At 40.9% G+C, this 13812-nt stretch overlaps 1 protein-coding gene across 1 annotated transcript in view; it reads left to right on the forward strand.

Annotated features, from left to right (window-relative positions):
- The first annotated feature begins 556 nt into the window (after positions 1–556).
- RNFT2 (ring finger protein, transmembrane 2) overlaps positions 557–13812 on the forward strand; it is a 31706-nt gene continuing 18450 nt past the window's right edge. The window contains 7 exon segments of the mRNA XM_009320202.1: positions 557–684; positions 2889–3381; positions 6182–6356; positions 6358–6661; positions 7796–7872; positions 9434–9534; positions 12172–12325. Coding sequence (XP_009318477.1) covers positions 3299–3381; positions 6182–6356; positions 6358–6661; positions 7796–7872; positions 9434–9534; positions 12172–12325 — 894 coding nt within the window. The 5' untranslated portion in view covers positions 557–684; positions 2889–3298.

A 13812-nucleotide genomic window follows, 5' to 3' on the forward strand; every position in this document is an offset into this window, starting at 1 on the left:
CTTGCTGCTCCCTCGACCCGGCTTGCTCCCGCCCCCGCTGGGGCATCTAGCCACATCTCCAGCGGGAATCTCCTTCCCCGACCTAACTGGAAAAAAAAGGCCTCACCTATGTCTCTCTGTGTGTATACATATATATGTGTGTATGTATATAACTGTATTTATAGATATATAGTTGTATATATGTGCGTGTATATATAAATGCATTTATGTATATATTTATTTATTACACACACACGTGTGTGTGCACGTGTATGCACATGTGTGTGTGTGTGTGTATACACAACGAAGGCAGAGTACAGCCCAGCAGGTGCCCAGGGAGTGCCTGTGCAGTGAGCAGGGCTGCAGGTGCCAATCCCAGAGGAAAACGGCCTTGTTGGACCATGCACACATGCAGGGGTTGAAGCAGCAAGGGTTCCTGCTCCTTTCTGTCTTTCCCAAGGAGATGGAGAGGTCAAACTCACTGTGCTATGGTGAAAATGACTCTGTGCATGTGCTTCTTACAGATGCGCCTGCTTGAGCACTGTGATCCAGGTGCCTTACAATCATCCAGCTTGAAGGACCTGTGATGAGTTTGAAATTTGGACCATCTTGGATTTTCTGAAGGACTCCATGCGTCTGCACCCTCTTGAGCTTCCCTCTCTTCCACCGTGGCACCTTGCACCTCTGGTTAAACCTGTTGTTCAGGTACTGTTAAAAAATGTCCAAGTGTTGCAAGATGAAAACCCCTAATCCGGAAAAGGCAGGACCAATCAGTATTGAAACGGAGTGCCTTTTGGAACAAAGTCCATTTAAATTCAGATAGAATGATCTTAAATCTCTAGGACTCTGGGCAGAACAAACGATTACATCTCATGAAGTCCTGCATCTTCAGTACTTAGCATTCATGTCACTGTGCCCTTCTTGGCTGATGGCAAAAGAAAAAGTGTCCCCCCATAGAGCTGCATGTCATTTTGGAATGTGATTTCACCCCACATTACAATCTAGTAGACTTCTAATGGTCTAGAAGGGAGTGAAGGATCTTCCAAGTTTCAGAGTTATCTCCACACTGACTCTAGCTCTCAGCTTGTAGCGTGGGAAGATGGACGGATTTCTTTATAAGCAGTGACCCCAAAGTTGTTCACAGGTAGGACAGCTCTGCCTGCATGGCTCAGCCTGTCTTGGCCTTTTCATCATATCTTAATTACTGTTTTGGTTAAAAAGAGGATAATATTACATATTAAGTTGACAGAGATACTGTCAGGTTAGGATTAAATAACATTTACTGCAGGAAAAGCATAAAAGATTCCTGGAGTACTGAGTGTTGTTACTACAAATGCAGCTTCAAAAAATCTGAAGAAAACACCACTTTAATATGTATTTTTTACTGTATAAAACTTACAGATCCTTATAAAATGAATTTTGGCCCTGAAAACACAACAAAAATTGAAACGTATAGCTTAGAGATTAAAAAACTGCTGGGAGCTACAAGATCAAAATTCGTAATTAAGAGAGTGTTGGTAACTTAGGGTATCAGAAAACTTTGGTTAGAATTAGATTTCTGGTACTCATGATGGCTTCCTGCATCCTCTCCATAAAATGTGTTAAAAGCTGTGTTTTTCCTGCCGTATATGATTATGCCAAATTTTATTTACATAAACTGTCAAGGGGATGTCCAAAGTTGGCATCTCATATTAAAACCTCCATGTTCTCTGTCAGTGATGACTCAAATCCAGTGTTGTCTCAGTTCAGCCCACTTGATGGGGTTCTTCAAGACTGGATGTTACAAACCAAGAGCCTTTCTCTTTTTTGTCAATGTTAACATTTTTTTTTCTCATCTTGTTACAAATTCAGTAGAGTTACCTGTGTGATTTAACTGAAATACCCTTTCTTCTTTCACTGTTTTGTAACTTATCTTCAGGGCTGGGCAAACTACATGTACTTTTGCTGCAGGTGTACGTGGTAAACACAACTGTCTCTTTCTGCACTGTGAACTGCATGATTTGGGCTTTATTAAGGGATAAAATTTGAATTTAATGCAATTTTGCATAGGCTATTGGGTCACTGAAAGTAAAGAATATGAATGAAAAGGTGAAAACATAGGGGAAAAAATAAATATTGCATATTTTCTACTTCTCAGCTTGCGTACCTCTGCTTACAGACAGCTAGGAAACGTTCTCAGAGCCATTGTGCCTTTAAGAATACAGATATGGGGCTACACATTTATTTACATATATTCATGCAGTATGAAATGTTATAAATAATGTTACAACTTTTGATATTCAGAAGTATTTAGAGCCTTTTACATTTTATTCAGTAGCTATCATAGTCTAGGGCTGAGTAGGATCAGACTTCAATATTTAAAGGACGTCTCTCTAAATCACTTGCAAATCACTTGCAAAAATAGCCCATTCCCCAGGTTTTATACAACTAATATAACATTAAGCAGTGTAAGACTGTTTGCCAGGTACTCTGCTGTGCCTTGATGATGATGATGATGATGATTCTGTGTTCTTCTTTGCTTTTGAATTAACTTTATTTTAAAAAAGTGTAGTGTGTTTGAGGTTGTTCCCTTAAAATTAGACACTTGAAAGCAGAGATTTAAATAACTAAATAGAGAACTTCTCTCCTTGTTCTAGAAAAAGTTCCTGAAGTTAATACAATTTCAATGCCTTTTCATTTTCCCCTCCCGACCTTACTTTATTTATGCTGACAATTCCGGAATGAGTGGAGCAGGAATATGTGATCTTTTGCATATGTGCATATTATTTATGACCATTGTGCAGAGTTTGCTAATGGCATTTTTGTGGTTTAAAAGGAATGGGTTGCATATTTAAAAGAATACTGTGATGACCTGATCGTATTTTTTCATTAAAAATGTTTATACATTTTCTTTTTTTCCTCCCTCTCAGTTTTGCTTTACAAAGCAAGTTTCTTCAGAAGAAGAAGAAGGGATTTCATTTCCAGAAAGTGTATGTTGATTCACATGTCACATCGAGAGCCACTCTGTTAGTTGTCCTCAAGTTCTTTATCAGAACATGTCCTCACACAGCTGTACACTCCTTGTGACTGCCACATGCTGCAAAAGGGGATCTGACTAATTCCTGCCCTGCTTGGAGACCTGTGTATGTGTGCTTCCATTTGCCAGTTGAAAGTTGTTTCTTCGCAAGTGTACGAAGAAACAAATGCAAGCTTGAGGTGCTCTTTCAGAGAAGCAAATGATTTATGCCAGCCATGTCACTAGCTGAATGGGTTTCACAACCCTCTGACTCTGTGGGCCTTTGTTAGTAGTCACACTGGGAATTGTTGACCTGCAACGTTAATGTTGAGCGTGTTGTGTTTTAAGGTTTTGAGGAAAATGCAGAGACGGCATAGCAGCAACACTGACAACGTTCCTCCTGAAAGGTAAATCTTTTTCCTTCTTTTTTCCTCCATTTTTCTCTCCAGAGGGGAATGTTCTGATTTAAGTGTATGGTGTGTTTTAGAAGATGAAAGGTCAAAAGTGAGAAAGGCATATACTTCCTGTGCCTGTAGTGTGGCCAGGCTTTCTGCTCGAGTTTAGAGAGTTTAGAGACAGATTTACTCTTTCATGTCAGTTATTGACTGCTACCAACTACAGTGTTTCAGGTTTCGTGATCCAGTATGGCACATCTGCAGACAGTTGGCTTAGCACAGGCAGGACGTTTTGGAGCTCCAGAAGAGCGACTCATGGCACAGTCCTGTGGGGATCCTGAGTACTATCAATCTGAAAGGATCAGTCTGTATGAACAGAGGCTATTTATACTTGTTATTAAGATGTTTTAAAGTCTGCTGGTCTGAAGCTCCCAACTACTATGACTTAGTATTTCATAAAGGTTTTGGATGATCCTTTACAGCATCCCAGAATCTGTATCTAGCTTCATGTATGTGAATATTTAGAAGTAGAATGCCTCTAATTCACTTCTGTAATTATAACATCAGCAAGGGATGCTTGCCACTGTTGTTGTTCTGGTACTAAATATTCCCTTGTGCTTTCCCAGGGTTAGAGCTTGACTCTTTTTTTTTTTTTTTCTAAAGAAGAAACTAATCTAATTACTCTAAGACAAAGATGGAACTAACAAATTTCATTGCTCTGGCTGAGCTGAGATTGTAAGTGAAAGATCGTGATCACAAGCAGTCACTAAGTTATTTCTTAGTGGATTTGCAGATAGTGGTGAAGCTTGGTGTCATGACCACTACTAGCATGGTACCATTCTTAATTTCAGGGGAAAAAAAAGCCATCTTCAACTTTTTCTGCATGATGCTGCCCAAGCCTCAGTGCAGTCTGTGCGTTTTATATCAGCAGGCAAGCCTGGGGCTTGAGAGGCACGTAGGGTGTTGTATGGATCCTCTCATCTGCAATGTAGAGCTCTCTTGAGTCTGTACAAACTTGTAAGGCACTTTGGGATCTGTTTGAGTGGTTAAAATATATTCAGAATAGGTGTCTATTATTGACTGTAAAAGATAAGCAGAGTAATGTCAATTGGTTTTTATAAATGCTTCTGTTTTTTAACAGGGTAAATACATATTGTCAGTAACAGGCTGAAGGTTTTCTAACTGTAGAATGAAATGCTGTTGCCGCTGGTCTTCACTTCTGTTAACTTCAGCAGACTCACAATTCCATCCTTGTTTATATGTTTTAAAATATGTCACTGATTAAAAAATGAAAGCAGTCATGTATCCTGGTAGTATTGTTCCAAACAATACTTGTGTCTTTATCTGTAACACTGGGTTCCACCCAATTTGTTTGTTATGTTCCAGACAGAAGTACTGTCACATTATGTCCCTGTCTTGTGTATACATCCCTGAATTGTAATGTTAGGTGTAAAATCCAAGATCTGGTTGATGAATATTTTGAACCAAGAAGAGGTGTGCAATATCTTGTTGACTTGATTCCTTGCTGGAGCCTGTGGAGAGACATTGGGAATGGGGCGTAGCTATAAAAAGCCTTATTAGGAGTTTACTTAGTGGGAAGGTATGCCCTGAGAGATTTGAAGCTATCTCCAGAGTGAGATGAAAGGCAGTGCTCTGTGCCCTGTAAGATGCCTGGGGAGGCTTTTGAACCCATGGGAGAGAGAGGGTTAAGGGCCCTGTATGTGCCTGCATGTGCTGTCTCAGCTTGTGACCACTATTTCTAAAGTTAGAGATCTCCAAGGATTAAAATGGAGAGAGACTCTGTAACATGCCTTATTTGTGGGCTTTGCCTCTTGCTGAGCTTTATTTATTCTTTACTCTCCTTTTGCAAGTTAGAGAGGTATTTGCTGTCTGCCAAGCATTTACTGCCTCATGATTGTTCTACTTGTTACCTGTATTGTTCCCTGTCATCTAAACTTTACATGTATTCATTTCAGTACCACGGTACTGAGTTCAGGCGAAGAAAGCATATTTTCTTTTGGTATTAGGATGAAGATATATAAGACTTTCTTTTTGGAATCTGGCTATAATCCAACAAGCTCAGGAAAGAATCAGTGCCAGATGTAATTATGGCCAGTGCCCAGTAATTTGGGTACACCCATGTCCAATTTGCCAAGAATATCAAAATAAAACAATTTCTCTTGACCCACGAGCACATCCTTCACTTATAATATTTGTTGGGTCAGGGACACACAAGAAGCTCTCAACGCTTCTCTTCCCCTGTTGATTCTGTCTCTTGTTTGTGTTATTCATCAGTAGGCAAGTAGCGATCATCCCTAAATAAAGACAGAAGATTTTGGGGGTAGGTGATTTCTTCGAGTTAGCTTGATTAATTTGGTTGTATATAATGTGACCTGTCTTGGTTGCACTGTGTAAAGTTACATGGTTTTTTGTATGTTTTTCTTTAAATATTAAAATCATTATAGAAGATGTTGAATTTGGTATTGGATGGGTTATTTCTTTGGTTTCTCCAAAAGTAAAGGGGGTGTTTGGGAACTCTGTTCCTTAGATGAAGGAACTGGTGCATTTTGATCAGTTCTTTAGAATTACTCTGATCTTATCTTAGGAGTCTGATTACTGGCGTCTAGTTCTGCAACTGTGACTTTCCAACAGCAAATAGAGTGAAAAACATCTGTCATCTGGAGACCTACGTATTCTGATAGTGTGTGAGGAACTCTTAAATGACTACAGACAGGATTGGGCTAAAGGACTGAGAAGTTCTGTGGCACTCGTTTTTGTTTAATCACTTTTCTCTAATCTCTGTCCACTGCAGAAACCGGAGCCAAACAGTCAGTTCTGAAACCAGCGTGGATGAAAGTGGAGTTTTTGAAAGTCTGAAGGCTGAAGCTTCCTCACCACAACAGCTGTTCTCAGGCCTGGCAGGTATCCCGTCGGGCACCATCACAGCCACGCCATTCCAGTCAGGTCTGGTTCTGGGCTCTTCAGCAGGGAGGTGGGGAAGTATTCATTCAGATGCCAGCCCCAAGGGAGGAAGGGACCAGTCGTACGGAAGGAGCCCCATTTCACCACCGGCAATCGTCCCATCATTTCCACCATGGCCATCACCGGGGTTCATCTCTACTGCACATAGCAGGAGGGGACCGCCACGGGCATGCTGAGGAAGGCAGTGACGAACAAGCTGGAACTCCAGCCCCAGCTCTTTCAGAGTTAAAAGCTGTGATCAGTTGGCTGCAGAAGGGACTTCCCTTCATCTTGATCCTTCTGGCTAAAGTTTGTTTCCAGCATAAGCTTGGTAAGCATCTATCCTTTTTGGATTGTAAGTGTATTAGAGGGCGGTTAGGAAGCTTTATCATGCTGTGGTGTCTGATACATTTATCCACATGACGGTGTCCAGAGGCAGTCTAGCACGAAGGGGACGTATTCAAATGCATGGGATAATGCATTTGATAAATTCATCCTACTTTCAGTCCAAGCAGTTTTCATCTGTGTCAGTCCCATCTGTTTCCTGTCCTGACCTGTGGGAGATCAGTTCTGTACCTTTTCCTAATCTCTCCTTGACATTCCTGTAGGGGCTAAGGATGTTACCAAGGCTTCTCCCTCAGACCTCTCTCTAGGAGAGATGGGGAGAGCTTACATTAGTGATTAGCAAAGGCCTCTGTGTAGCACAGAGAGGCTCAGAGGGATGAGACAGTTGTATAGCTAGAAGGATGGTAGCTGTGAAATCAAGCCAAACAGCATCAGCAGTTACACATTGCAGTCCTATCTTCAGAGTTCCCTAAAAAATATGTCTATCCAGATTTCTTTAATGGTACCTGAGTTTTTCAGCCCCTCAGTGGTCACGTAAAATCTATTCATCTAATCCTCCTCTTACTATAAAACTGTATGTGGATCCTTACTCATTCTGGGACTAGTATGCTGAGATTATTATCCCAGGGAAGCCAATAATGCTTGAGTTTAGTCCATTTACAGCTCTGGCAGTATTCCCCAAAACAGGTATTGATTCATATCTGCAACATCTTGCTTTTTGGAGGTGGTATCCTGTATGGTTTTGATAGTGTGCCCTGTCCTCCATGAGCTGCTGAACTGCTATTGTAATACTGTCACCTATCTGAGTTCTGTTTGCACAATGCAGCCACAACTTGCAGCACTTCTGTTCTCCTTCAGCACAGAACCTGACGCAAGGACATTGTATTGGGCTGGGTGGCAAGTGCTCACTGCAGTAGCTTCATTTTCATTTAGCTTGAATTTGAACTTTATACGAGTCCAGACTGCCCGGTTTTAGTCACCTATATATTTTAATTCCCAGTGCATCCAGAATATCACCCACTAAATTTTTTTCTAAGCTTGAGATGCTGACATCAAATGGCTTAGGACTGAAGATCCTCCTACCCAGCCTTATATACTTTGACAGTGTCTTTCTCTGCAGGGATTGCTGTGTGCATTGGTATGGCCAGCACATTCGCATATGCTAACTCAACACTCCGAGAACAGGTTGCTCTGAAGGTGAGTACAGCATCTTACTCTTACGTTTCCAAGCAACATTGCTCTTTGTATACAAAACAATGTCTGTTGAACCTTCTTTTGCAGTGTAGGGGTGAATGCTGTTATATGGATACAGATCTGTCAGAATAAGAGTATCGTGCTGTAATCCTCACTTCCTCTTCCTACTTCTTCCCATTGATGCTCTCCCACAGTTCCCATCCTGCTCTTTTGTGAAAGTGTGGCATAGTAAAACGAAGAGAGGAGAAGTCAGGGATATTGTAATCTGCTTCTCGTTCTGCCACTGACTGGCAGTGCATCTTCAAGCACTTCTCTGCGCCTTTCCCCATTATGTACAGCAGAGGTGCTGAAACCTATTTCACTAGTTAATGGTGAGATTTAATTTATTAGCATTTAGATAATGTTTTGAGATGTTCAGCTGAAGGATTTTGTAGATGTATTGCTTGTTGGTATCTTTATAATGCTCTGTTGATAATATACTTAGAATATAAAGAAACCAGCAGATCTTTTCAGGTCTTATGATCTTCAGTGTCAGCAGAATTCTTCAACAGCACTAAAAGCACAAGACTAGAATTTCTTTTTTGTAAAAATTACATGGGTGGCACAAGTGTATACTTAGATCTACCAGCAGCAGTGGAATAAATGTGATACAATGCTGAACGAACAGATAAATTGCACAATCCTGTAATAAATTGCTGTTGCCTTGCACTTTGCACCTCTGTCTTTCCAGCAGTGTGCCCATTAATCCGCCTGCTTTAAATCTCAACCTAACGTCCCTGGCTGTTGAATAGCTGTAAAGAGCTATTTTTTTAATAAATCAGCTCACAAGAAAAATGCTGGGTTTTTTTTCCTCCCAGGAGTAAAATTTACTCTCCAAAATTACACTGGGCCAAGACCCAGGACAAGGTCTTCTGCCATCCAGCTTCTGTCTATAACGTTCCTTGTCTTCTGAAATGCAAAATTTGTACTTCTTTTGACCTTTAATTATGTCTTCAATCAAAAATGCGTGTTCTAGAACCTCCCTGCATTCAGATAACATTCATATCTGCTGCATGTAGTGATGGGTTATGTTGCGTTTGATTTAGCTAAGCCTTCTTGTGACTGGATCTATTTGTAAAACACCCCTTTCATGAAGTGTCATTCCAGACAGGTGGCAGCTCAGAATTATAGTACAATATATGGAACTGACTGGTTTTTTTAACCTGCTTGTCGAAAGGCATTTTATATATCGGGAGAATTTAGATGTCCCAAGAAAGATCCCAACTTTGAAAATTGTGTTCTGCAAGTAAGGCTGTCATTTTCACCAGTGTATTTCCATTAATTTCTCTGAAGTTGCTTTATTTGAAAAGGTTAAGTGAGTGAGAGCCATTTCTGCTTGTGTTTATATATGTCTTTACCTAGCAGCCTACTTCTGAGTCTTAGTCCTATGTAAATAAACTAATTACTGAACACTTAGTTGCATATTTGTGTCCCCTGGGTTAGTCTTGCATTTTTCAGCAGTCGAAGGCTCAGTGCAACCCTTGAGACTTTGAATTTATCTTCTCTGCTTCTTTTTCTTGCTCAGGAGAAGAGATCAGTGTTGGTTGTCTTCTGGATCCTGGCCTTTCTCACTGGAAACACCTTGTACTTGCTTTACACATTCAGCTCTCAGCAGCTGTACAACAGGTGGGCAAAATTTACATTGTACATGATGGAAGCAGGTGATAATTGCCAGGGAGGAAAGAGGGAAGCCCACTTTTCCCCACACTTTGGGAGGAAGTGTGCATACTTAAGGTATCTGCTGTCTTTGTTACATCTTTGTAATACCTTTCAATGGAGGAAAAGAATGTGTGCATTGTTTCTGCCAATGGACTATGCTCCTACCAATAAATGACATAACCAGGGTCTAAGTGGGCCAGGGTGTGATGATAGACTACAGCGTTGCTGCTTGAAACGTGTACACTTGCAATTTTCTTAGGTATCGAAGCAGGGTGGATACTTTTTTATAGTGAGACTTGCGAATTTCCATTTTGACTACTGTGACTGAACATAAAGAGCAGGTGTTGGAAGCAGATAAGAAATTGACCCACTGATTTTCCTCTTCCTGTAATGTTTTCTGTTCTCTTCAGTCTATCAAGCTTTGAGTCTATTACAGGAGATAAACTGGAGATTAAATAGTAGTGTTTTACTTCAGTGTCCTCAGGGCTTGGAGGCATTTGGGTCTGGGGTAATTAAGATAGCCTCCACTTTCAAATTCTGACTAAAGTGGTTCTCAAATACAGAACAGTTAGTACCCATGGATTTGGCTCAGTACTATCCCTGCTTATTATAAAGCAGGGATTAAATGACAGGAAGCAAATATACAGAACTTAAGTAAGGGGGTGTTAGTAGAGTAAGTAGGAAGAAACGGAGCAATATGGAACCTAGTTACTTGAGAAAGTAGTTTTGATATTAGTAGCTAAAACCGTATGAATTATCTTCCCAATGAAAATTTTATTTGTCCCACTGAAGGGGACTTAGAACTTCAGACTGAAAATACAATGTGTGTAACACGCATCAGTTGGGTAATGGCTAGATAGCTCTTGGGTATGTTTTTTCTGTCATTTATTTCATTGCTTCCCTGCCTCTTCCCACCAATACTGTCTATGCAGTGGAAGAGTCAAGGTCTGCCCACAACCCTGCTATCCTTTGGAATTGCCCCTAATGTATTTGGGTTTGATCATTGGAAAGCTGTCTATGTAAATGCTTCTAGAAAGGGGGAGAGATGAGAAGACTTGTGGGGGGGGGTCCAACTGAGAGATGGCAAGCCATGGGATACTCTATATAGGGCTTGTGGGAGGGAGTGGAAGAGAAGAAACAGGTATGGCGTAAAGGTGTGAAAGCATTAAGAAGAAATCTGTTTGCACCATAGGGAAACAGTGTGTCTCTAAGAAGGTTAAGGTTAAAAGCATGAATGGGACTAGTTTAAAATAAAGGGTAGATCATCTAAAATAAAAGGGTTTCAGCAAATTGGGGCCATCCTACAACTGTTCAGGGCGTGATTTATTAACAGTGAACAGACTGGGCAACAGCTTCACTGAAAAGCCCTAGTCCTGCGAGTGTTGTGGTGGTGCTTGCTGCATCATGCTTGGGCTACTGTATCTATTGCTTCCTGTGTGGGGACCTGTGACTATTCACGAGGCAGGCCTGTGAAATTAGAAATAGCTGTTTCTGTTTTGTTCCTTTCTGGCTTATTTTCATTTCCTGATTTATTTACTTTTTGCTTGTTTCTAGTGCATGAATAGTAGTAAAGTCTCTGATTCTGTTTCTGTTTTTAGGGTGTATTTTTACCTGTTGTGCTGTGCCAATGTTGTGAGTATTTTAAATTCACGTTCAGGCTTTTCATTCTGGGTTGGTTATTTTACTTTTGCGTTTTTTTTATGTTAAGTTTTTGCTTTCTACCATGAGGCTTTAATAGGTAAATATCCTGAAGAGGAATCCTGGTTTTTTCAGTGTGAGTAGGGTCCAGTCCTCATTGCTGCTTAGGTCAGTAGCTCCTGCCCATTGCTATGTGAAGTTCTGCTGTCCTGAACCCCCCTTCTTTAAAGAGCAAGTGTTCAGCCCAGTCAATAACATTATGTAAGGGGCACTACCTTTTTGGATCTTTGGTTCAGGTAAGAGTTGCTGATTAACACAGCCCAGCTCTTGGTCCGCTTCAAACAGCGGCAAGCCACGGTCAGAGCATGACACACCTGAAGTTCTGACCTTTCTGCCATGTCTAATATAGTGCTTCCTTTGTCACCAGTTTGTTTCACATGCACAAGTAGCTTTAGAGACTGCTGCCCCTGCAGTAGTTCTACCTGTGGCAAGCCAGCCTCAGAGGAGCAAGACACAGTGGTCTTGACTTGGCCATGACTTCCCCAAGGAATCATAACTACTGATGACTTGCACTTCAAAGGATAAGCTTTTACAGTCAGATCTGACAGAGCAAGCCTGTGGACTAAAGGCACTGTCCTTAGACCAAAGGCTCTTTTACAGCGTGGATTGCAGGTTATGGAGATTGCAATCTTCCAAAACAGATTTTGTACATATTCAGGTCCTGTTTTCTGATAGTGGGCAAACCTGCTGACCTCAGTAGAAATGGGCAAGAATGGACAAAGTCAAGAAGCCCAGAGGAACCATGGGACTAATTTGCATGTCTTATTCCTATTGCCCTTGAGAACTTCACTGAAGTTCAGTGGAGTTTCTAGGCTTTCTCTGGCCAGCGGTGGATACAGCTGGTATCAAGAAGCTTAAGTGAGGTTCTCCTCATTGGTATTTGAGCCTTGTTGTCATGCCTTTCAGCCTTATATTTCTGAAACCCAACCTTGAGAGGCTGGACTTCTTCGACCTGATGTGGATTGTGGGAATAGCAGACTTTGTACTGAAGTACCTCACCATCGCATTGAAATGCCTAATTGTTGCCCTGCCTAAGATCATCCTAGCTGTCAAGTCAAAGGTTAGAGTCTCTTTTCTTCTTGCTATATGGATGTTTGTCTTTGATAATCTGATACCTTTACAACATGTTTACAGCATGAAATGTGTGGAAGAATAAAAATAATGAAATCTCTGATAAAACTTTGGCAGAAAGTCACCTGGGTAGTGAGTTTTGGATTTTGAGCCATTGCAGACCTGAGCAAGGGTTTGGTAATGCCAGCAAGTAATTAAAGTCCAGAGAGGGAGAGAGGTAAGCATTGCTTGAGAAGGAAGAGGTACTAGCAGCAACATAACTGATTTTCTGGTTGACTTTGTTCTAAGTCTTGTTTTCAGAGTAATCTCTGTAAATAGATATTTCTGAAGCACAAATCTCTTCATTTAATGGAAAGAAATTGCAAGTACTTGTCTCTTTGGCTTTCCACTTGGGTCAAAGAAGTAACAGTATTAAACTGAAGCTACTCATGCCACAAAAGACAGCGCCAGTTCTAACCATGGGCAAAGAAATATTTTAACTAAATGGTTAACATACTTTAATGTTTTTAAAATCATGTGTACACAAGGCCTAACTTTTGAAACTTTCTCGCTACATTCTCTCTCTTGAAATACCTTTTCATGATTTTTTTACTCTTACAGATCTGTCATGCTGCCCCTTCCTCCACTTAGTAGTGTCTACATTTCAGTGGCACATGTAGCAATGTGTATTATTTGCATTTGGTAAAGAAACTTTCTGGCAGCTGTTGGGGTGAAAGGCACTATATAGATGTACAATATTATCATTAATCGCTGAAAGTCTCAGGCAGGGCACTTAAGAGGATATCTAAACTGGGAATAGTTTTGCTTACAAATGGCATGGGTGGCAGGGGAGTTGAGCAGTTTGCTCCTGCACAGCAGGGCTATTCGAGATGGTTATTAATTTATTTCTGGCAATTGTCCAGCTCTTTTTTTCCTTCTTCTATTATTATTATTTTATTTTGGGAGATTAATGTGTTAGGTCAGAGCATAATCCAGCCTGGGGAGGGAGGGAAAAGTGATGTGAATAGTCTTCCCAAGATAAATTGCAGTGTTGGAAAAGGTTCACAGCCTTTGCTTGCTTGTCTGAGAGCTATCCCAAGTACTCATTAATCCTTGTCGGGAGAGAAGAAAGAGAAGGGGTCTTTATTTGCAGCTACAGTGGGAGGCTGGTAAGATCACATCTGTCAAGGGCCTATAATGACTCAGAGCACAGATGCTTCATTTTTAATACCTTTTTCTGGATAGCAGTATTTCTCACTTTTTTTAAGTCCCTTTTTGTCTTAGGATGTTGTTGATGTTCTCACTGTCCCTTGACATCTGAGACTGCTGTTACCTACCACTATGGATTTGGATGTATTTTTATCCCCCTCTCTACACTGCATCCATTAAGCCAACCAGGGATGAGATCTGGTGTAACAAATTAAGCAAGATCAAACTGGGATGGGAGAGCTCCAAGAGAACCCCAGGATGCCATAGAAATTGTAATTGGTAACCACA

The sequence above is a fragment of the Pygoscelis adeliae genome, unplaced genomic scaffold (genome assembly GCF_000699105.1).
Source record: "Pygoscelis adeliae isolate BGI_AS28 unplaced genomic scaffold, ASM69910v1 Scaffold483, whole genome shotgun sequence".
In the NCBI taxonomy this organism is placed as follows: Eukaryota; Metazoa; Chordata; class Aves; order Sphenisciformes; family Spheniscidae; genus Pygoscelis; species Pygoscelis adeliae.